Genomic DNA, 17,971 nt, shown 5'->3' with positions numbered 1-17,971 from the left:
GGCACTGAATATCTACGAATCTATGTAAGAATCGGAGGCACATTTCTTCTTGGATCTTAACAATAGAGTATTTGACATATTCAAACATGTGTTTATTGTTACAAAATGTTGTACAGGGTGATCAAAATATTATACTATTCTATTAACAAACTCAATATTTTAGCTCATGTATCAATACTTCAAAAGTATTGCCCATGCCCTACACAACTTTATCAAACATGATCTAGTAGAGTCTAGAGCAATAAGTATTTATCTTTACAAATGCACGTGGTATAAGGTATACGCGCGTTCAATCGCGTTGAGAGAAGAATGGCGCCTTTCAGCCGGGAATTATCTGGACTTACACTTCCGCATGATTCTTATGGAACCAATTTGGATGAACAAGGGAGAACAAAAGATCATGACCTTGAAAAAAAGAACTTTCAGGAGGCTGGTGAAGTTATCTCAGAAGTATGGAGTAATATGGTTATTGGTCGCCATGGCGTCGTAGCAGAGTATGCCAAGCTAGATAACATTGTTGAAAGTTTTATTCCAGATCTGTCTTCCTAGCAGTGGTATAGCGAGCATGTGTGAGAAAGTCTATATTTGCTTTAGAAGTATATAATATGCGGAGTTCTATACAATTCATTCTTTCGGAACGCTTCGTTATACCTCCTTACCCGATTTTGCAGTCGTCCGGTGGCCCATATATTCCAGAGCATCAAGAGCATCATGACAAGATCCATCATGCTCCATTTCTTCTGCGACGGTCTCTCGAAATTACTCCAACGTATGAAGGCTTCGGCCAATTAATTTATGACCTGTATTGCCCTAGCCTACAGAAGGATCATCAGATACTTTTGAAAGGACATGTCAGCGTTGTGCACTGGACTTCTGTACAAAGAGAAAAGCTAAAGCGCATGTGAATACTTGTCACAAGCAACTGCCTCTGAGCAATAACACTCTAGAGATGCACTATGCACAATGTTCGTCCTTCCTGCATCCTCACGCGACGATCGAACGGTAGATCGAGAGAGATTCTCTGCGTAGTGCGCGGAAATAATGACGCCGAGTGGCTTGATGAAACTGATGTTGATCTTCAACAAAGCACTGTGCCAACAACTGACTTGCTAGATGCTTATCCAGTTATTGGTATTGAAGAAAGTCTTGCTCATTAGTGATTCGAGGATACCGTACGTTAAATAATGTTTATGTATAATACATTTAGTATTTAATACTGATTTAGTACAAAAATGTTTTTCGCATTTTTTTCATTATTTTCGTCAGTCAAAAACAACCTGCAACCTTTCTGTCTACCTCTAAACGTTATTATTGTAGTCTTTAATTTTTTATAAAAAAAAATAGATGATACTTATCTACCTACTGTAGGTGTATTTTATAGATATAAAAAAATAGATTTCTTGTAGATCCTAAAAAATACACGTGATATAGGGGCAGGGGGGGGGGTAAGTCTTTAACCTCACCATGTATCACCAATGGGGAGGGGGGGTTAAAAATGCCAAAAAAAAACATCAAGCGATTAATGGACGGCCCCTAAGGCGTCTCGAATAATATACAGGGTGTTTCATTAATAATTGTCCATATAGTAACTGGAGAAACCTTATCACAAAATACGAAGATTTAACCTAAAACATTTAAACAAAATGTGGTTCCTTACTGAGTTACAGGGTGTTTTATCTAAAAATTTAAAAATTATTTTTGCTCAGCATTTTGAAACTATTCGACGTATCCTTTTTATACTTGGCAGAAAGTGCAAATACTAGACACTCTAGTAAATTATGATAAACAAAGGTTTCTAGCTACTACCAGAGGCGTACGACAGGGGAGGTGAATGGTTGACCCTTCTCAAATTCTACGCCACTGGAGGAATTACTATTTTAGTGCAATTTTTAGATTCTACAAAACTTTCTAAGTAAATAATATACTCTCCATTGGTAACGATAAAGTCATTAGTTTTCGAGATATTTGAAGTTAAATATGAAACGGCACAGTTATTTTGATTAATTTATGATATGATTCATAGGATTAAAACTTAAAAAATATTTGTACCCGGTACTTTAAAACTATTTGGCGTATCCTTATCATACTTGGCAGAAAGTGTAGGTACTGTACACCCTACTAAATTAAGATAAATAAACGTTTCTAGCTACGACCAGAGGCGTACGACAGGGGATAGTGGCTGGTTGACCCTTCCCAAATTCTACGCCACTGACGAAATTGTTATTTTAGTGTAATTTTTTGATATTGCAATAGTTTTTATGTAAATAATATACTCTTCATTCGTAACGATAAAATGATTAGTTTTCGAGATATTTGAAATTAAAAATGAAGCGACACAATACACTGATCAAAATAACCGTGTAGTTTCATTCTTCTTCTGTAAGTTCCATCTTCTATCGAAGGTTGGAAATCATCATAGCAATGCGGACCCTGTTGACTGCCGCTCTAAATAGCTCTGCACTACTGCATTCGAACCATTCCCGTAAGTTTTTAAGCCAGGATGTTCTTCGTCTTCCCACATTTCGCTTTCCTCGGATTTTGCCTTGCATAACAAGTTGTAATAATGAGTATTTTTGCCCTCTCATCACATGCCCCAAGTACTCAAGTTTTCGTCTTTTGATAGTTAGTGTTATTTCCGGTTGATTTCCTATCCTTCTAGTTACTTCCACGTTCGACATTCTTTGAATCCATGATATTCGTAGGATTCTTCTGTAACACCAAAATTCAAAGGCGGCCAACTTATTCAAATGGACTTGTTTCAACGTCCACGCTTCCAAGCCGTAAAGAAGAGTAGAGAACACGTAACACGAAGCATCCTTAGACGTAGTTCTAACCTTATATCCCGACAACAAAGAAACTTTTTAAGTTTAATAAATGATGCACGTGCTATTTCAATACGTGTCTTAATTTCTTTGGTTTGGTCTACATTTGATGTTATCCATGTTCCTAAGTATTTGTAGTTATCCACACTCTCAATCACAGTATCTTCAATAGTTAATTGGATGTTTACTTGTGCTGATTTAGTTATGATCATGCATTTAGTTTTCTTTAAATTCATCTTCAGTCCGTACTCATGACAGCATTCATTAAGGCGTTGCATAACGTTCTGTAAATCATTGTTGTTATCTGTTATTATTACTGTATCGTCTGCAAAACGTAAGTTGTTCAAAACTTCTCCATTGATAGATATACCTTCTATTGAATTTGAGAGCGCTTCTTGAAATACCGCTTCACTGTAGACATTGAAAAGTAGTGGAGACAGCACGCAACCCTGACCGACTCCTCTCTGTATTTTGATATCTTGGGTGTCCTGGTTTTCAACTGTTACCTTGGCAGTTTGATTCCAATATATATTAGATATAATTTTCATGTCACGACTGTCAATATTTTTGCTTTTTAATATATCTACAAAACATAAGTACATATCCTGATTCATGTCCATGCATCTCTGGGCCAGCACATTCAAGCCGAACAAAGCATCTCGCGTGCTCATACCATTTCTAAAGCCAAATTGTGTGTCACTGATTTCATATTCGAGAGTTTTAACAATTCTACTGTGTATTATTTTCAAAAATGTTTTAAGTGTGTGACTCATTAAAGATATTGTTCTGTGATCCGAGCAGGTTGTTGCACTTGACTTTTTGAGAATTGCTACAAAGGTCGATTGCAGCCATTGTTTGGGGATTGTGGCAGTCTGATATATTAGATTAAAGAGTTCAACCATTACATCAATACCATCTTCATCAATCAGTTTTAATAATTCGATGGGCACATCATCTGGTCCAGTAGCTTTACCCTCTTTCGTGTTTTTGATGGCATAGATGACTTCGTCTCTTAATATTGGTGGTCCAGTATCCTCTGTGATTTCTAATGACAGTTCTCCTCTTTCATCATTAAAGAGTTGTTGGATGTAATTGGTCCATTGACACAATCTCTCCAATATATTTCATATTTAACTTCAAATATCTCGAAAACTAATGACTTTATCGTTACGAATGGGAAGTATCGTATTTTTATGAAAAGTATTGGAGAATACAAAAATTTAACTAAAATAGCAATGTCGCCAGTGGCGTAGAATTTGGAAAGGGTCAACCATCCACTTTCCCCTGTCGTGCGCCTCTGGTAATAGCCATGAACGTTTGTTTAACATAATTTAGAAGCTTGTAGAGTACCTATACTTCCTACCAAGTATGAAAAGGATACGTCGAATAGTTTTAAAACGCTGAGCAACAATTTTTAAATTTTTAGATAAAACACCCTGTAACTCACTAAGGAACCACATTTTATTTAAGTGTTTTAGGTTAGATCTTCGTATTTTGTAGTAAGGTTTCTCCAGTTACTATATGGACAATTATTTATGAAACACCCTGTATAGCTTGTACTATTTCGGCGACTTTAAAACATATTGGTCCCGGTTGTAACTCTAAAACCGGAAGTGCTAGGTCAAATTTCTCACTTTTAGTACCATCCTTGGATTATAAGCTTTCATTCGACACTTCATTTGTCATTATATCTGGTATAATCACTTAGGAGTTGTATTTACAAAGTTCCTGGGACAGACGGACATGGATTATGGAATATTCAAAGTTTTCACATTTTTCAAAACAGGTGAAAATAAAAAAGTACAAAAATATTTTAAAATTATATTTATTAAAATTCCTATATCCTAGAAATAAAGAGATAAATATGCAACTGCTATAACAATAATTTATAAATACTTAATCAATCAAATACTACTATCGTTATTCAATCTTGTTGTTATAAGCAGCCTTGGCGATACTCTTTAACTGCTGAGTCATTCCAGCCCCAGTCTCCAAGACCATTCGATGGAAGTGTCCATCTGGTATTTCTAGCAGATTGTGGGGATGGTCGAATTCTATCATGCTTCCAAAGCTCATTACCAGTACCTTGTCTGAGTCCATTATGGTATTTAACCGGTGAGCGATGGTAAGCACAGTGCAATCTTTAAACCGTTTTCTGATTGTTGCTTGTATCAATGCATCCGTCCTACAAAAACAAAGATGGATATTATGCTTATGATAATAAAGAAAGAATAAATTTTCTGCTGATCAAGTTTCAGATGTGATTTAAAGAACAAGGACAAAAAATACAGACAATGAGTTGGAGAATAATGAAAATAGAACATCTGAAGGGGTACAAGGATATCAATTAATTGAAAAAATGTGGAACCTGCTTGTTCTACCGTTTCAAAATTCATCCTTTTTATCTTTTCAATCACCATCTTCCTCCGGTAGAGCGAGATTCACTTCTTTATTCAATGAAGATGGAGATCTTGTTTCTTTACTTATGGTTAATTCTTATTATATTTACATACCACTAGATTTGTCTTCTTTAGCTCATAATTTCCAATAATCAACATTTTTGAATCTTGGCATCATTCTCTTAGGTAAGCCCATTTCCAGAGTGTAAATTTCTCTTTTTCCCTATGGTTGCAATTTGAACTGCCGTTGTTCTTTTCTACACTTACCGATATCTGTTATTCAATTTTTAATACACAGAGTGAGTTTTATGTATGGAAACCCTCAATTATCTCGGAAACAGCTTGCACGATTTTTATAGATTTGGGTAGGTAAGGATTTTTTAATGCAGCCGATATTATAGTGGTAATTAAATTGTTGTCAGATCTTCCGTTTTTCTGTAAATCTAATGATATTTCTTATTTCAAATGGAACACTCTGTATATTTTTTTAAATTCCATAAGAAATATTGATTATTTTCCATGCTATATTTCCTATACCTAAATGCCATAATTTTGGAGTTATAACTACATTTTATCTAACAATAAAACACTGAAAACGTTTGTTTTCTATACTTCCACAAAATTTATTACAACTATGTGACTACAGCTGTTTCGACAGAGTGCATTTCTCAAGTGATATAGTTTACAATGTGTTTGCCTTTTTAAGTGTTTAACTGAAGAGGTTGAGGAGTGGGGAGCTGTTTGTCTCGAGTTGGTCATTCAGAATTATATCTGTATTTTTCAGTTTATTAATTTCCATAGATTCTAAAAAAGATAGCTTAAGCCGTTTATTTTGAATATGCAGAATTTGAAACTCTTCGTTGAAAGAATGATTATGATCTAGAAGGTGAAGTGCGTATGTAGAAGTGTCTGTTTTTCTATTGTTGAAAGCCCTTTTGTGTTCTGCTATCCGTTTGTCAAAAGTTCTGCCAATTTGACCGATGTACGTTTTCGGACAGTCACCACAAGTTAGTTTGTACACACCACTCTGTAGTTGCTTTCTCTTTCGGCTTTTATTGTTCTTAATATATTTGCTTAAGTTGTTGTTAGTTCTGAAAGCTGGTGTTATTCCTTTCTTTTTTGTGTATCTGGCTATTTTTGTTGTTATCTTGCCAGTATATGTGAGAGAGCAGAAGGTACTGGGTTCTTTCTGTGGTGCTAGATACACTAATTTCAGGGCTTTCTTATGGAGTTTTTGGTTTAAAATTTTGTTAACTGTTTGTTCGTTATAGCCGTTGTTTACTGCTAATTGTTTAATGATGTTTAGTTCTATCTCGAAGTTATTTTTTGTCATGGGAATTTCTGTCAGTCTATGTATCATGCTATGGTAGGCTGCTAATTTGTATTTTGTAGGATGGGATGATGAATTGTGGATAGTTGTGTCAGTATGGGTAGGTTTATGATATACGGAGAACTCATGTTTGTTGTGTAGTCTGGTAATCGTTACATCTAAAAAGTTTATGGAGTTATTCTGTTCTGTTTCTATTGTAAACTCAATATTACTATGAAGTGAATTAATGTATGATAGAAATTGGTCAAGTTGTCTTTTAGCTCCTGTAAAGCATACTAGTATATCATCCACGTATCTCCACCAATATAAGAACTGTTTAAATACGGGATGTTTAGAAATTGTTGTTTCAAGTTGGTTCATAAATATATCTGATAGCAATGGGCTTAGAGGATTACCCATAATAAGTCCTGCACTGTTGTTTGTGTATATTTGATTATTGAATTCAAAATAGTCTTGATTTATGCAAATTTCAAGAAGGTGTAAAATTTCAGATGCAATGATCGGATTTGTACTATTATATGGTCTAAAAGATTTTTAACTAAAATAAAAGTTTCTGTTGGAGGAACACTAGGAAAAAGATTTTTTACGTCAAATGAAATTAATCTGGAGTTGTTGGGTAATTGAAAATGTTGTATTTTATTAACTAGTTCTAGTGTAATTTTTACTGTGAATTTAGGTGAAAATTTAGTGTATTCTGTAATAATATCTGAGAGTTTTTTTGAAAGTTTATTGACGGAGCTGTATAAAAAGAAACTACAGGCCTTATTGGGTGGTCAGGTTTGGGTAGTTTAATAAAAGAGTATAATTTAGGAAATTGTGGGTTCATAATATTAAGGTATTTCTGTTCTGTTGGATTTAATATTGATTTTGAATTTTCAACAATGCAGTAAACAACGGCTATAACGAACAAACAGTTAACAAAATTTTAAACCAAAAACCCCATAAGAAAGCCCTGAAATTAGTGTATCCACCACCACAGAAAGAACCCAGTACCTTCTGCTCTCTCACATATACTGGCAAGATAACAACAAAAATAGCCAGATACATAAAAAAGAAAGGAATAACACCAGCTTTCAGAACTAACAACAACTTAAGCAAATATATTAAGAACAATAAAAGCCGAAAGAGAAAGCAACTAAAGAGTGGTGTACAAACTAACTTGTGGTGACTGTCCGAAAACGTACATCGGTCAAACTGGCAGAACTTTTGACAAACGGATAGCAGAACACAAAAGGCCTTTCAACAATAGAAAAACAGACACTTCTACATACGCACTTCACCTTCTAGATCATAATCATTCTTTCAACGAAGAGTTTCAAATTCTGCATATTCAAAATAAAGGCCTTAAGCTATCGTTTTTAGAATCTATGGAAATTAATAAACTGAAAAATACAGATATAATTCTGAATGACCAACTCGAGACAAACAGCTCCCCACTCCGCAACCTCTTCAGTTAAACACTTAAAAAGGCAAACACATTGTAAACTATATCACTTGAGAAAGGCACTCTGCCGAAATAGCTGTACTCACATAGTTGTAATAAATTTTGTGGAAGTATAGAAAACAAACGTTACCAGTGTTTTATTGTTACATAAAATGAACTTCCATCAAGTAACGGTTAGGGCTTACAATACCGGGATTCCGGGATCCCGAATACCGGGATCCCGGACAATTTTTGTCCGGTATTCGATACCGGTATTTATAATAAAAATACCGGTATTTCGGTATTAGCTTAATTTAAAAAAAGTGAATTGATGCACAATAAACTTTCTTCTAAAATATTTTTTGCTATTACAAGAAAATATTTTTGAAGACAAACAACCAATTACTTGTAAAAAATATTTATTAAACGCTTTTATTACACATACAAGTCAAGTATAGCGCTTTCTAAAAGCGTGAATGTCATTAATTTAAGGCGAAGGGTTATATCAGCTTCTACAACCAAATTATTAAATTTTGTCTATACAAATACATAAAATGAGTTATTTTAAAATTCTTGAATATTTAAAATTAGACCACTTTATTTTATAAATAAGCTGTAATATTTATTAATCAGAATTCTTTTTACATTTTCAGATCTATTTTTCATTTTTTTGTGTATTGTGGTGTATAAATTAGGCTCACTTATTTTCTAAATTATTAATAATAATTGAAAATATATAGCGGTCTAAATACAGAGTAATCCATATAAAATATTTGTCACAGTAAGTTAATTTTTGTATTAATATATTTTAAAGTTAAATTAATTTATAAATAGCAAATCATAAGTAAAAGTACTATCCTATTATATGCAAAATTTATCCTAGAATCAAATATATAGTTTTTCTATTTGCACATTTTTTGTATCTATCTATTCCTACTCTCTAATGTTATAAACAACATCTACTCATTTTAAAACAAAATTTAATAGGTTTCATATATTATTTAATAACAAGTCGATATACAGTCGGAAAAATTAAAGAATACCCATGAACGATCACATCAATCACTTATTTTGTATTTGCTGTCTTTTTCTATAACAAACGTTTGTTATTTATAGAAAAAGACAGCAAATACAAAATAAGTGATTGATGTGATCGTTCATGGGTATTCTTTCATTTTTCCGACTGTAACAACTGAGGATAGTATAAATATAACGTGTATATTTTTTATTCATAATACCGGTTTTAATACCGGGATCCCGGTATTTGAAATTTTAAATACCAAATACCGGTATTGAGATTTTGGCTCGGTATTGTAACCCCTAGTAACGGTCCCATCCATCAATAGATACATTTATTTTAAAACACAATTTAAACAAATTAAAAAGTCATTGTTTGGCCCGGGTACACATTATTTTAGCCCGGGGTTCTTTGGATCATTGGGAACGAAAAAGGTATTTTGTAGTTTTTCTCTAAAGTTAATCGTTTCCCAGTTCTAAACAATTTAAAGCTGAGAAAAAAAACGAAAAATATCGATTTTCAAGGTTCACGAACACAAATAAAAAATATTACTTTTGAAACCACGAAGTGCCTAAAAAGATAAAACCTTATTTTACAAGTTACCGATAAGTAATTTAAGATTGTTTCATTTTAAAACATTGTTTTTTAGTTGCTAATGCAGCCCCCGATCGTCCGTCCTTTCATATGCGCTTCATTAACAATTAAAAAACAAAATTTTAGAATAAAACGTGCCAAAAATTCTTATGGGGAGCTGATAGAAGAAGTTTGAGCCTGAATTTAGGTATAGTTTATATACTTTATAATTCAAAAATTATATTTTTGAAGTTATACTTCTTTAGGCGCGATTGAGATTGAGGGTGAATTTATATTGATCCGCGCGCATGCGCACACTGACAGTATGGTATTAGTCGTTATACGGGCTCTGATTGGGCGTTGAAATGATCTGTCAATAATTGTTCAATATGGAGGTTATCGGAAAACAAAAATATTGTATATATTAGTTTTTATTGTTGTGAGGACAGAAATAAAATCAAATTTATAATTATAGTGACTTTTTAAATAGTTTTGAAAAGCCGCAGGTACGTAATTTTAAATGTTTCAGTTGTATTCCAATAAAAAATTATCTTCATACCTATCTATTTGAAAAATTTAAAAAAAAATAATGTAGTTACCTATTCGTAGGCAATGCTTTAATTTATATAATCTGATTACGAACAAACTTTCTACAAATCTTCATCTAATATATTGTTTTCTTACTCTATATTTTATTGTATTTTAATTCGACAAAAATCAAACTAATAATTTGATTATAAACAAAATGTCAAAAAGTTTATGGTGTAAACATTTAGTTTGTGTATATTCCCACATGACGTATACGCTAAGGTGGTCTAGTGGGAAATCGATCGACTCTCGTACGGCGCGATAGACGTGAAGTGGGTTCAAGCTCCAAGCAAGTTGTTATTTTTTTATTTTTTTTATAGATTTTATGATTGTAGTATATTATTATATAAATTTTTTCAGAAAATACGTATTTAATTAAAATTTTTGGCAACAATTATTGTTCAGAAATCATTTGTGGCATTTTTCAATGTGTTTGTGTGTGTTTCATTCTTTTATTTTTATAATTTTTGGTATTGTTTTAATAAAATTTTTTGGAAAGTAGTAGAGAAACTGTTCAAAGTATATTGATTTCGTTGAAATCATATAATAGAAGTATAACTTCTTACGTGCGTACAAAAGTACACACATTCTTTTTTTTTTAATTGTGTTTTTGAACCTTGAAAATCGTCATTTTTCATTTTTTTTCAGTTTTAAGTTGTTTATAACTCGGAAACGATTAGCTGCAGAAAAAAATTACAAAACACCTTTTTTGTTCCCAATGATCCAACGAACCTAAAATTATAAATATCAATCCGGGCCGAAAAAAATTGATTTTAATAATTTGTTTAAATATTTTTCTAAAATAAATGTAGCATTAACTCAAAAATTATGGAATTTAGGTATACAGAATATAACATGAAAAATAATCAGTATTTTCTAAGGACTTTAAAACGCAAAAATTATACAGGGTGTTCTATTTGAAATTAGAAATTAGATTTCCAGAAAAACGGCAGATCTCACAACAATGTAATTATCACTATAATATTGGCCGCCTTAGAAAACCCTTACCCACTATAATCTATAAAAATCAAGCCGTTTCCGAGATTATTGAGGGTTTCCATACATAAAACTCACTCTCTATAAATAATTATATTACATAAGTTTTCTGTTGTTTAATAATGATAACACCAATATTTTTAACTTGACTCTATATTTTTATCATATTTTTTTTTTGAGCGTAGTCATTTTGAGCGTATCATATGTCGATATTGATAATTTTATTGACTATACAATTGAATCTTCTTCTTTTTATGATCATAACAATCTTTATCTTATCTGCAGCAACAGGAAAAGCTACATAATATATTAAATCAGGTTCTAGTATTTCCTTAACCACGATGTTTTTGATCTTCCTGGACCTCGCCTTCCAAATATTTTCACTAAAGGATGGCTTACAGGAGGGCATAATATCTGGATTCGTACTGTAGTCGTTCGTACATTTGATAGTCTTCAGTACCTCTCGGTTCTTCTTCATCTTTCTGAATAACTCTTTATTTGTAAGTGGGTTAGTCCACGGGATTTTGGGTATTCTTCCATACAGCTACATCTAAAATGCTTTCAATCCCTTGCAGATGTCTTTCTTCAATGTTCACGATTCACTGCCAAAATACATAACATAGCATTTCGCAACATTCTTACTTTTATACTACAAAAAATTTGACTTTTGAAGAAGGCCCTTATCCGGGTAAAGATGAATCTAGCTTTTCTCATGCGTGTTATTCTCTCCTGGTTGATGATCGATCCTTCATTTATTCTTGTGGTGACGTAATTGTAGTGCTACACTCTTTCTACTGGGGTTTGATTAGAGATGCATCAAGTCAAACTAGTTTGATTTTATTCAACAAACTTGACTTGACTTGAAAACCAAACTTTTTCTGTAAAAAAGTTTGACTTGACTCGATATCTTTAGGTTTGACTTGAAATCAAACTTCTTCAAACAGTTTGAAGTTTGAATATCATATTGCGCAACGTGTTTATTTCCAATTCTAATTGAGAGCGTACCGATTTTTGTTTTGACTTATTTGGATAGGTCTGAATCTGTACTCTACTACTCCGAAAATTAGTTTGTAGTTCACATTAAGAAGTATGTGCTTGGCTTGTTTATCACGTTCGTTTTGAAGTGTTTGCTTTGTGAAATAATATCTGAACCTGAATATTTTTCGGCTCAGAACAAGTACCAGATCAAATTGAGTCTGATTTTGAAGGTATCAATTCTCTTCGACTGCAAAAATTAAGAGAAAAAAGAATGTTTGTGTACTTTGTACGCACGTAAGAAGTTATACTTCTATTATATGATTTAAAGGAAATTAATATACTTTTTATTTATATTTTGTTTAAATATTAAACTAATTCATACTTACTACTTCTGAAACATTTTTATTAGAACAGTGCCAAAAATTAAAATAATAAAAGAATAAAACACACACAAACACATTATACAAGCCACAAATGATGTCTGAAGATTAATTGTCGAAAATTTTTTTAACTAAATACGTATTTCCTGAAAATAAAATTATATAATAAATATACTTACAATCATAAAATGTATTAAAAAAAACAAAAAACAAAGTTTCTATTGGGACTCGAACCAGCGCTGATAAACGCGGTTGGTATTGGAATTCGTTCGCCTTCAACGCTTAGCCACTGACACTATGTATCATTATTTACTAAGATCGACTAACTAAACGGATTAAACTTGTGATATTTTGATATTTTGAAAATTGATCAAATTATTTTAATTTTGAATTGAAATGATTTAGAATTGAAAAATACAACAAAACATAGAGTAAGAAAACAATATATTAGGTGAATATTGATAGAAATTTTGATGGTAATCAAATTATATAAATAAAAGTATTACATACTATGTATTTTGGCAGATCAAATAGGTAGGTTTATACCCATGATACATTAACAATTATTACGTACCTGTTGCTTTTAAAAACTATTTAAAAGTCACTACAATATTATAAACTTTTTTGTTTCTGTCCCCACAACAATAAAACTAATATATTATACATTTGTTTACCTTTACCTTTACCTCCAAACCACAACTGTCCTACAGCTGCCATATTGGATAATTTTTGACATGTCATTTGAACATCCAATCAGAACAAAGTTATAATGCGCATGCGCCCGGTTGCTAGGTTTTACCATATAAAAATTCACCCTCATCGCGCGTAAAGAAGTATAACTTCAAAAATCTGTAGTTGAAGTAGAATTAATTAAGAAAAATAAATGTACTGATTTATTTGATATTGCGGCAGGTGATTTCAAAACAATGAAAATTGAAAAGTGAATACTTGTATTATGTAAAAATAAAGAACAGTGTTATAAAATGACAATTAGTGAACTAATTCTTTAAGACGACATTGCAAAGTGGCAAAAAATTCATTAAACCTACTCTATCAAAAATATAATATTTTGCTGTTCCGTCATAAATTTTTGTTAAAGGGGCCGTTCAAGTATCGTAACACAAACAACAACCTCTTTCTATTCCCATCTGTACCTTTTCATCTTTTGTTGTGAAGAGCTATTTATTGCAAACATGTGTTACTTTGCTTGATCTGGTTAAGACAAATTTTTAGATTTTTCACTTGAATACTATTAATTGCCCTATTGTAACATGAGCGGAGCGTGAGGAGGCAATATAATACAATCCAGGGGTTCTATGTAAAATATAAACGAAAGTTGAAAAGTTGGGAGATTGTCATTCCGTAGTTTTTTTTTATTTAAATTAAAAAACAATGTTATGTAACGCGTTGTTCGAACCCCCCTCAACCCGTATAACGCGTCGTAACGTTTTACATGACCCCCTCCCCCAACTTTATCATCATCAGTAGCTCGACAACCCTTTTTGGGTCCTGGCTTGTTCTATGATTTTCCCCCATGCTGTTCTGTTCCTTGCTTTGTTCTTTCAGTGGGTAATCTCAATTGTTTTCAGATCTTGTTCCACTTGTTCCATGTATCTAAGTTTGGGTCTTCCCTTTGACCTTCTCCCTACTGGTGTTTGGCTCATTATATGTTTTGGTGTTTCGGTCTCCAACATCCGTTTAACATGGCCCATCCAGCGCAGACGTCCGATCTTTATGGATGTTATGACGTCGGGTTCGTTGTATGCTGCGTATAGTTCAAAATTATATCTTCTGCGCCATACGTCATTTTCTTTCACCCCTTATATATGCGTGTCTCAGAATTTTTCGTTCAAACGTACCTAATAAGTTCTCATCGCTTTTCGACAGTGTCCATGTCTCTGATCCATATATAAGGACCGGTTTTATCAAGGTTTTGTATATTTTGTATTTGATTTTTGTCGTGATGTTGTTAGATCTTAGATGTTTAATTAGTCCATTTACTAACTTGCGTTACCCTCCCCCAACTTGCGTTACGTAACGTAATACTTTAAAGCTTCCGAAGTAGATTAAATTACACTTGGTATGATAAAAAACTATCCAAAGAATTCTTTGTTTCAGTCTAGTGACACTCAAAATATAAAAAAGTTATATCGACAAAAACGAAACTTACCAGCAAGCAATTCTAAGCATACAGGAATCATTTTCAAAAAATTTACCCTATTTTGATTATAATCGCTTCCTGTATCAAGATACTTTTATGTGGCACTCCTTGTATTATTAATTTTTTTATCTTAATTGGCAACTAACATGTTAATCTCGACAAAAAAGTATATCTATGTACTAAGTAAATTATTTTTCAAACTCTTTCAAACTAGTTTGACAAACAGTTTGAATTTTCAAACCTGTACAATTGACCAGTTTGACTTGACTTGAATTATTTTTCAGAAGGATTGACTTGAGTTTGACTTGAAATTAAGTCAAACTGAAGTCAAGTTCAACATTCAAGTCAAACTTGTGCAACTCTAGGTTTGATTGATGTAGATTTGATTTTCTTTTTCCTTTTTCTTGCTAATTATCTTTTCCTTTGTCTTCTTTACATTTAAATTGAGACAACGTGATTTACTGTGATACGTGAGTTATACTTATTTTAGATGATAACACTGATGATGGAATATTGATTCCCAAAACGTTATGTTGTGATATAACCCTTTTTAGGGATTTTAAATATAACTTTTACAAGATAAGGTTTTTATTTGTATTTTGTTACGTGATTTTGTCTATAACGACTTGCATGTCTTCTAGGGGGTCTGCAAATACAATGAAGTCATCTGCATAGGTATATGTGATGGTGTTCAGCTGATACCCACTTAGTATAAAACTTTTTTAGATTCGCGCAAAGCTTCGCTAAATTTTCTTTCGCAGTAAAATAAACTGCTCGTCAAAAGTTAGGGATATAGAAAATTCTGCTGAATTTTTATAGTAGATTTTTTCGTGAACAGATTAACGGAGTTCGCTAATTTTTGAAGTTATTCTTCTTTAGGCGCGATTGAGAGTAAAATTTTTCAAAAATCTGCGCGCCTGCGCACACAGACAGTATGTAGTTCCTTGCTAATCTTTCAAGATAGGTATGTATGTATCTGTATCCGCGCAAATAAGTCATTAAAAGAATAAATTGAATTGAAACAGACTGTAGAACTTGTACACACTTCTAAAAAGGTCAAACCGGCAAACAGGTGTATGTTCTCAAAGAAATTGAAAGTGTGTAAAAAAATTTTTAATAATCAGCTAAGTACTTTCAACACATAACGTGCCATCATCAGAGCTTCCTAAAAGGACATTTAAGCTAAGAGATTTTTTATAAACAAAAGATTGAAAAAACTTACGTCCTCTTATAAATCCTTCATAGAAGAGTAATTGTTAAAATTCACATGATAAATCATGGATACTGGGCAAAAGCCACAGATATCGGGTATAAAACCCTTAAAATTAAAAGTTTATCACATCTAAATTCTTTTTTAGTTTAAAATTACAACATGGCTGCGTCAAACCATTGTGAGTTCACGTGAACAGCTGAGCGCTGTCATTCATTCAAATGATAAAGAAGGAACCACTAATTTATGCGCCCTCTATATTGGTATGTAAATAAAAATTAAAAATTAATTAAATTGAAAATGGCTAAAAGGCCATGTGTTGGTTAAATTAATTCTAAGTGAAGATACTAAATTTTTTAAAGTTAAATTTTCAAAATTACAAATATTAATATTGAAGTGAAATGTTAACGTGTATGTAAGTTATCAAAATTCTTTTAAAAAACAAACCGTTATGGTTTGACCAAGTGTGGAAGAAGTTAGATGAAAACAAACCAAGGAGAAAGAAGTCTCATTTGTCAAGTTCAGAGTTCGAAAGCTGTTATTTTATAAAATTAACAAATTTACCAATAGATTAAGTCAAATCTCAAATATTCTACTTATATGTAATCAATGAAAGAAAACTCAAGAATACCGAAAAAGTAATGTTCAAAATACCTACAGCAATTGTTGGGTATACTGTATACTAAACCAAAATTATTAAAGAAATTTCTTAAAAATAGGATCAAATTTACAATTTAATTGAATCTGAGTGTTAACACAGTTTTGAGGATTTCTTTTCATTTATCTACTTATTTCTAGATCTTCTAGTAGATTCATTTTAGTATAGTTATTATTTGGTATGCTATGTAGGATCCTACTATCTCTTTGGGGACTAAAACTGTGTTTCGATGCATGCAAATGATGACCAAAACTAGATTTATCGATCTTTGAAAGATGTTCTTTAATACGTGTATCCAACGGTCGCATCGTTCTACCCACGTAGGTCACAGGGTGACTGCCCTGTGACCCAGTTTTTTCAATCTTTTGTTTATAAAAAATCTCTTAGCTTAAATGTCCTTTTAGGAAGCTCTGATGACGGCACGTTATGTGTTGAAAGTACTTAGCTGATTATTAAAAATTTTTTTACACACTTTCAATTTCTTTGAGAACATACACCTGTTTGCCGGTTTGACCATTAAAAGAATATATTAGTGTTTTTAGTAAATGTATTAGGTATTTATTATAATTCTTGTGTTTTTGGATTTGTGTTCCTCTGTAGTAAAATAATAAAATATTATGTAGGTATAACATTTTTACGCTGTCTATTTGTCGCCGTGTTGTGTAATTATATCCGAAACTTACGTGTCAATTAAAAGGACCTCGCTGGAGTAGTTGGTAGGGCGTTAGATCCGAGATCGGAATGTCGCGGGTTCCAATCATGGGCGATTCATATTTTTATTTTTATTTTTGATTGTTTTAATAAAAATTTTTTGAAAGTGGTAGATAAGATAGTTAATTTAATATTTAAATAAAGTACAAATAACCTGTTAAGTATATTTACTTCGTTGAAATTACCTATATAATAGAAAAATAACTTCTTACGTGCGTACAAAGTACACACACATGCTTTTTTTTATTATTATTTTAGACTTTTCTTTAGTACTTACACAGTTATGCAAAGGTTTACTCAAACTTTTTTTTTTGTACTTAAACCGGGTGGAAGAAAAGAAATGTTTTTCTTATGTTAAGTTTGAGACGCCCTGTAGGGAGGACAAGGTACAAATGAGAGTATATATCGAAATCGTATTGTAGTTTTATGTTTTGTAAACATTCTGTTTTTTGAATGTCTTTGATATCTTTAGAAATAAAAAAAATAGACGGTTTTGTAATTTAACATGTGTTTTAACCGAAACAAAAGTTTGAGACACCTTGTAGGGAGAAAAAGGCACAACGGTGAGTATACCTCGATATTTTCTTGTAGTATCATATTTTTTGAATATTTTATTTTTTTAATTTCTCTGATATCTTTAATAACAAAGAAACTAGACGATATTACTCTTTAATATGTGTCTTAACTGACGACATGCGTCACATTAAACATGTGAAACATAGAA

The 17,971-nt window shown here is 32.1% G+C and overlaps 1 protein-coding gene across 1 annotated transcript in view; it reads right to left on the bottom strand.

The window, feature by feature from the left end:
• Positions 1-4,631: 4,631 nt before the first annotated feature.
• Positions 4,632-17,971, bottom strand: part of LOC126887933 (ATP-binding cassette sub-family C member 4-like) — a 239,916-nt gene continuing 226,576 nt past the window's right edge. Inside the window, exon 18 of the mRNA XM_050655871.1 lies at positions 4,632-5,007. Within this exon, the coding sequence (XP_050511828.1) occupies positions 4,743-5,007 (265 nt within the window). The 3' untranslated portion in view covers positions 4,632-4,742. The remainder of the gene's footprint in view (positions 5,008-17,971) is intronic.

The sequence above is a fragment of the Diabrotica virgifera genome, chromosome 7 (assembly GCF_917563875.1).
Source record: "Diabrotica virgifera virgifera chromosome 7, PGI_DIABVI_V3a".
NCBI lineage: Eukaryota > Metazoa > Arthropoda > Insecta > Coleoptera > Chrysomelidae > Diabrotica > Diabrotica virgifera.
Note: the sequence above shows the minus strand (reverse complement) of the source record. Positions and strands in the feature narration are given on the sequence as shown.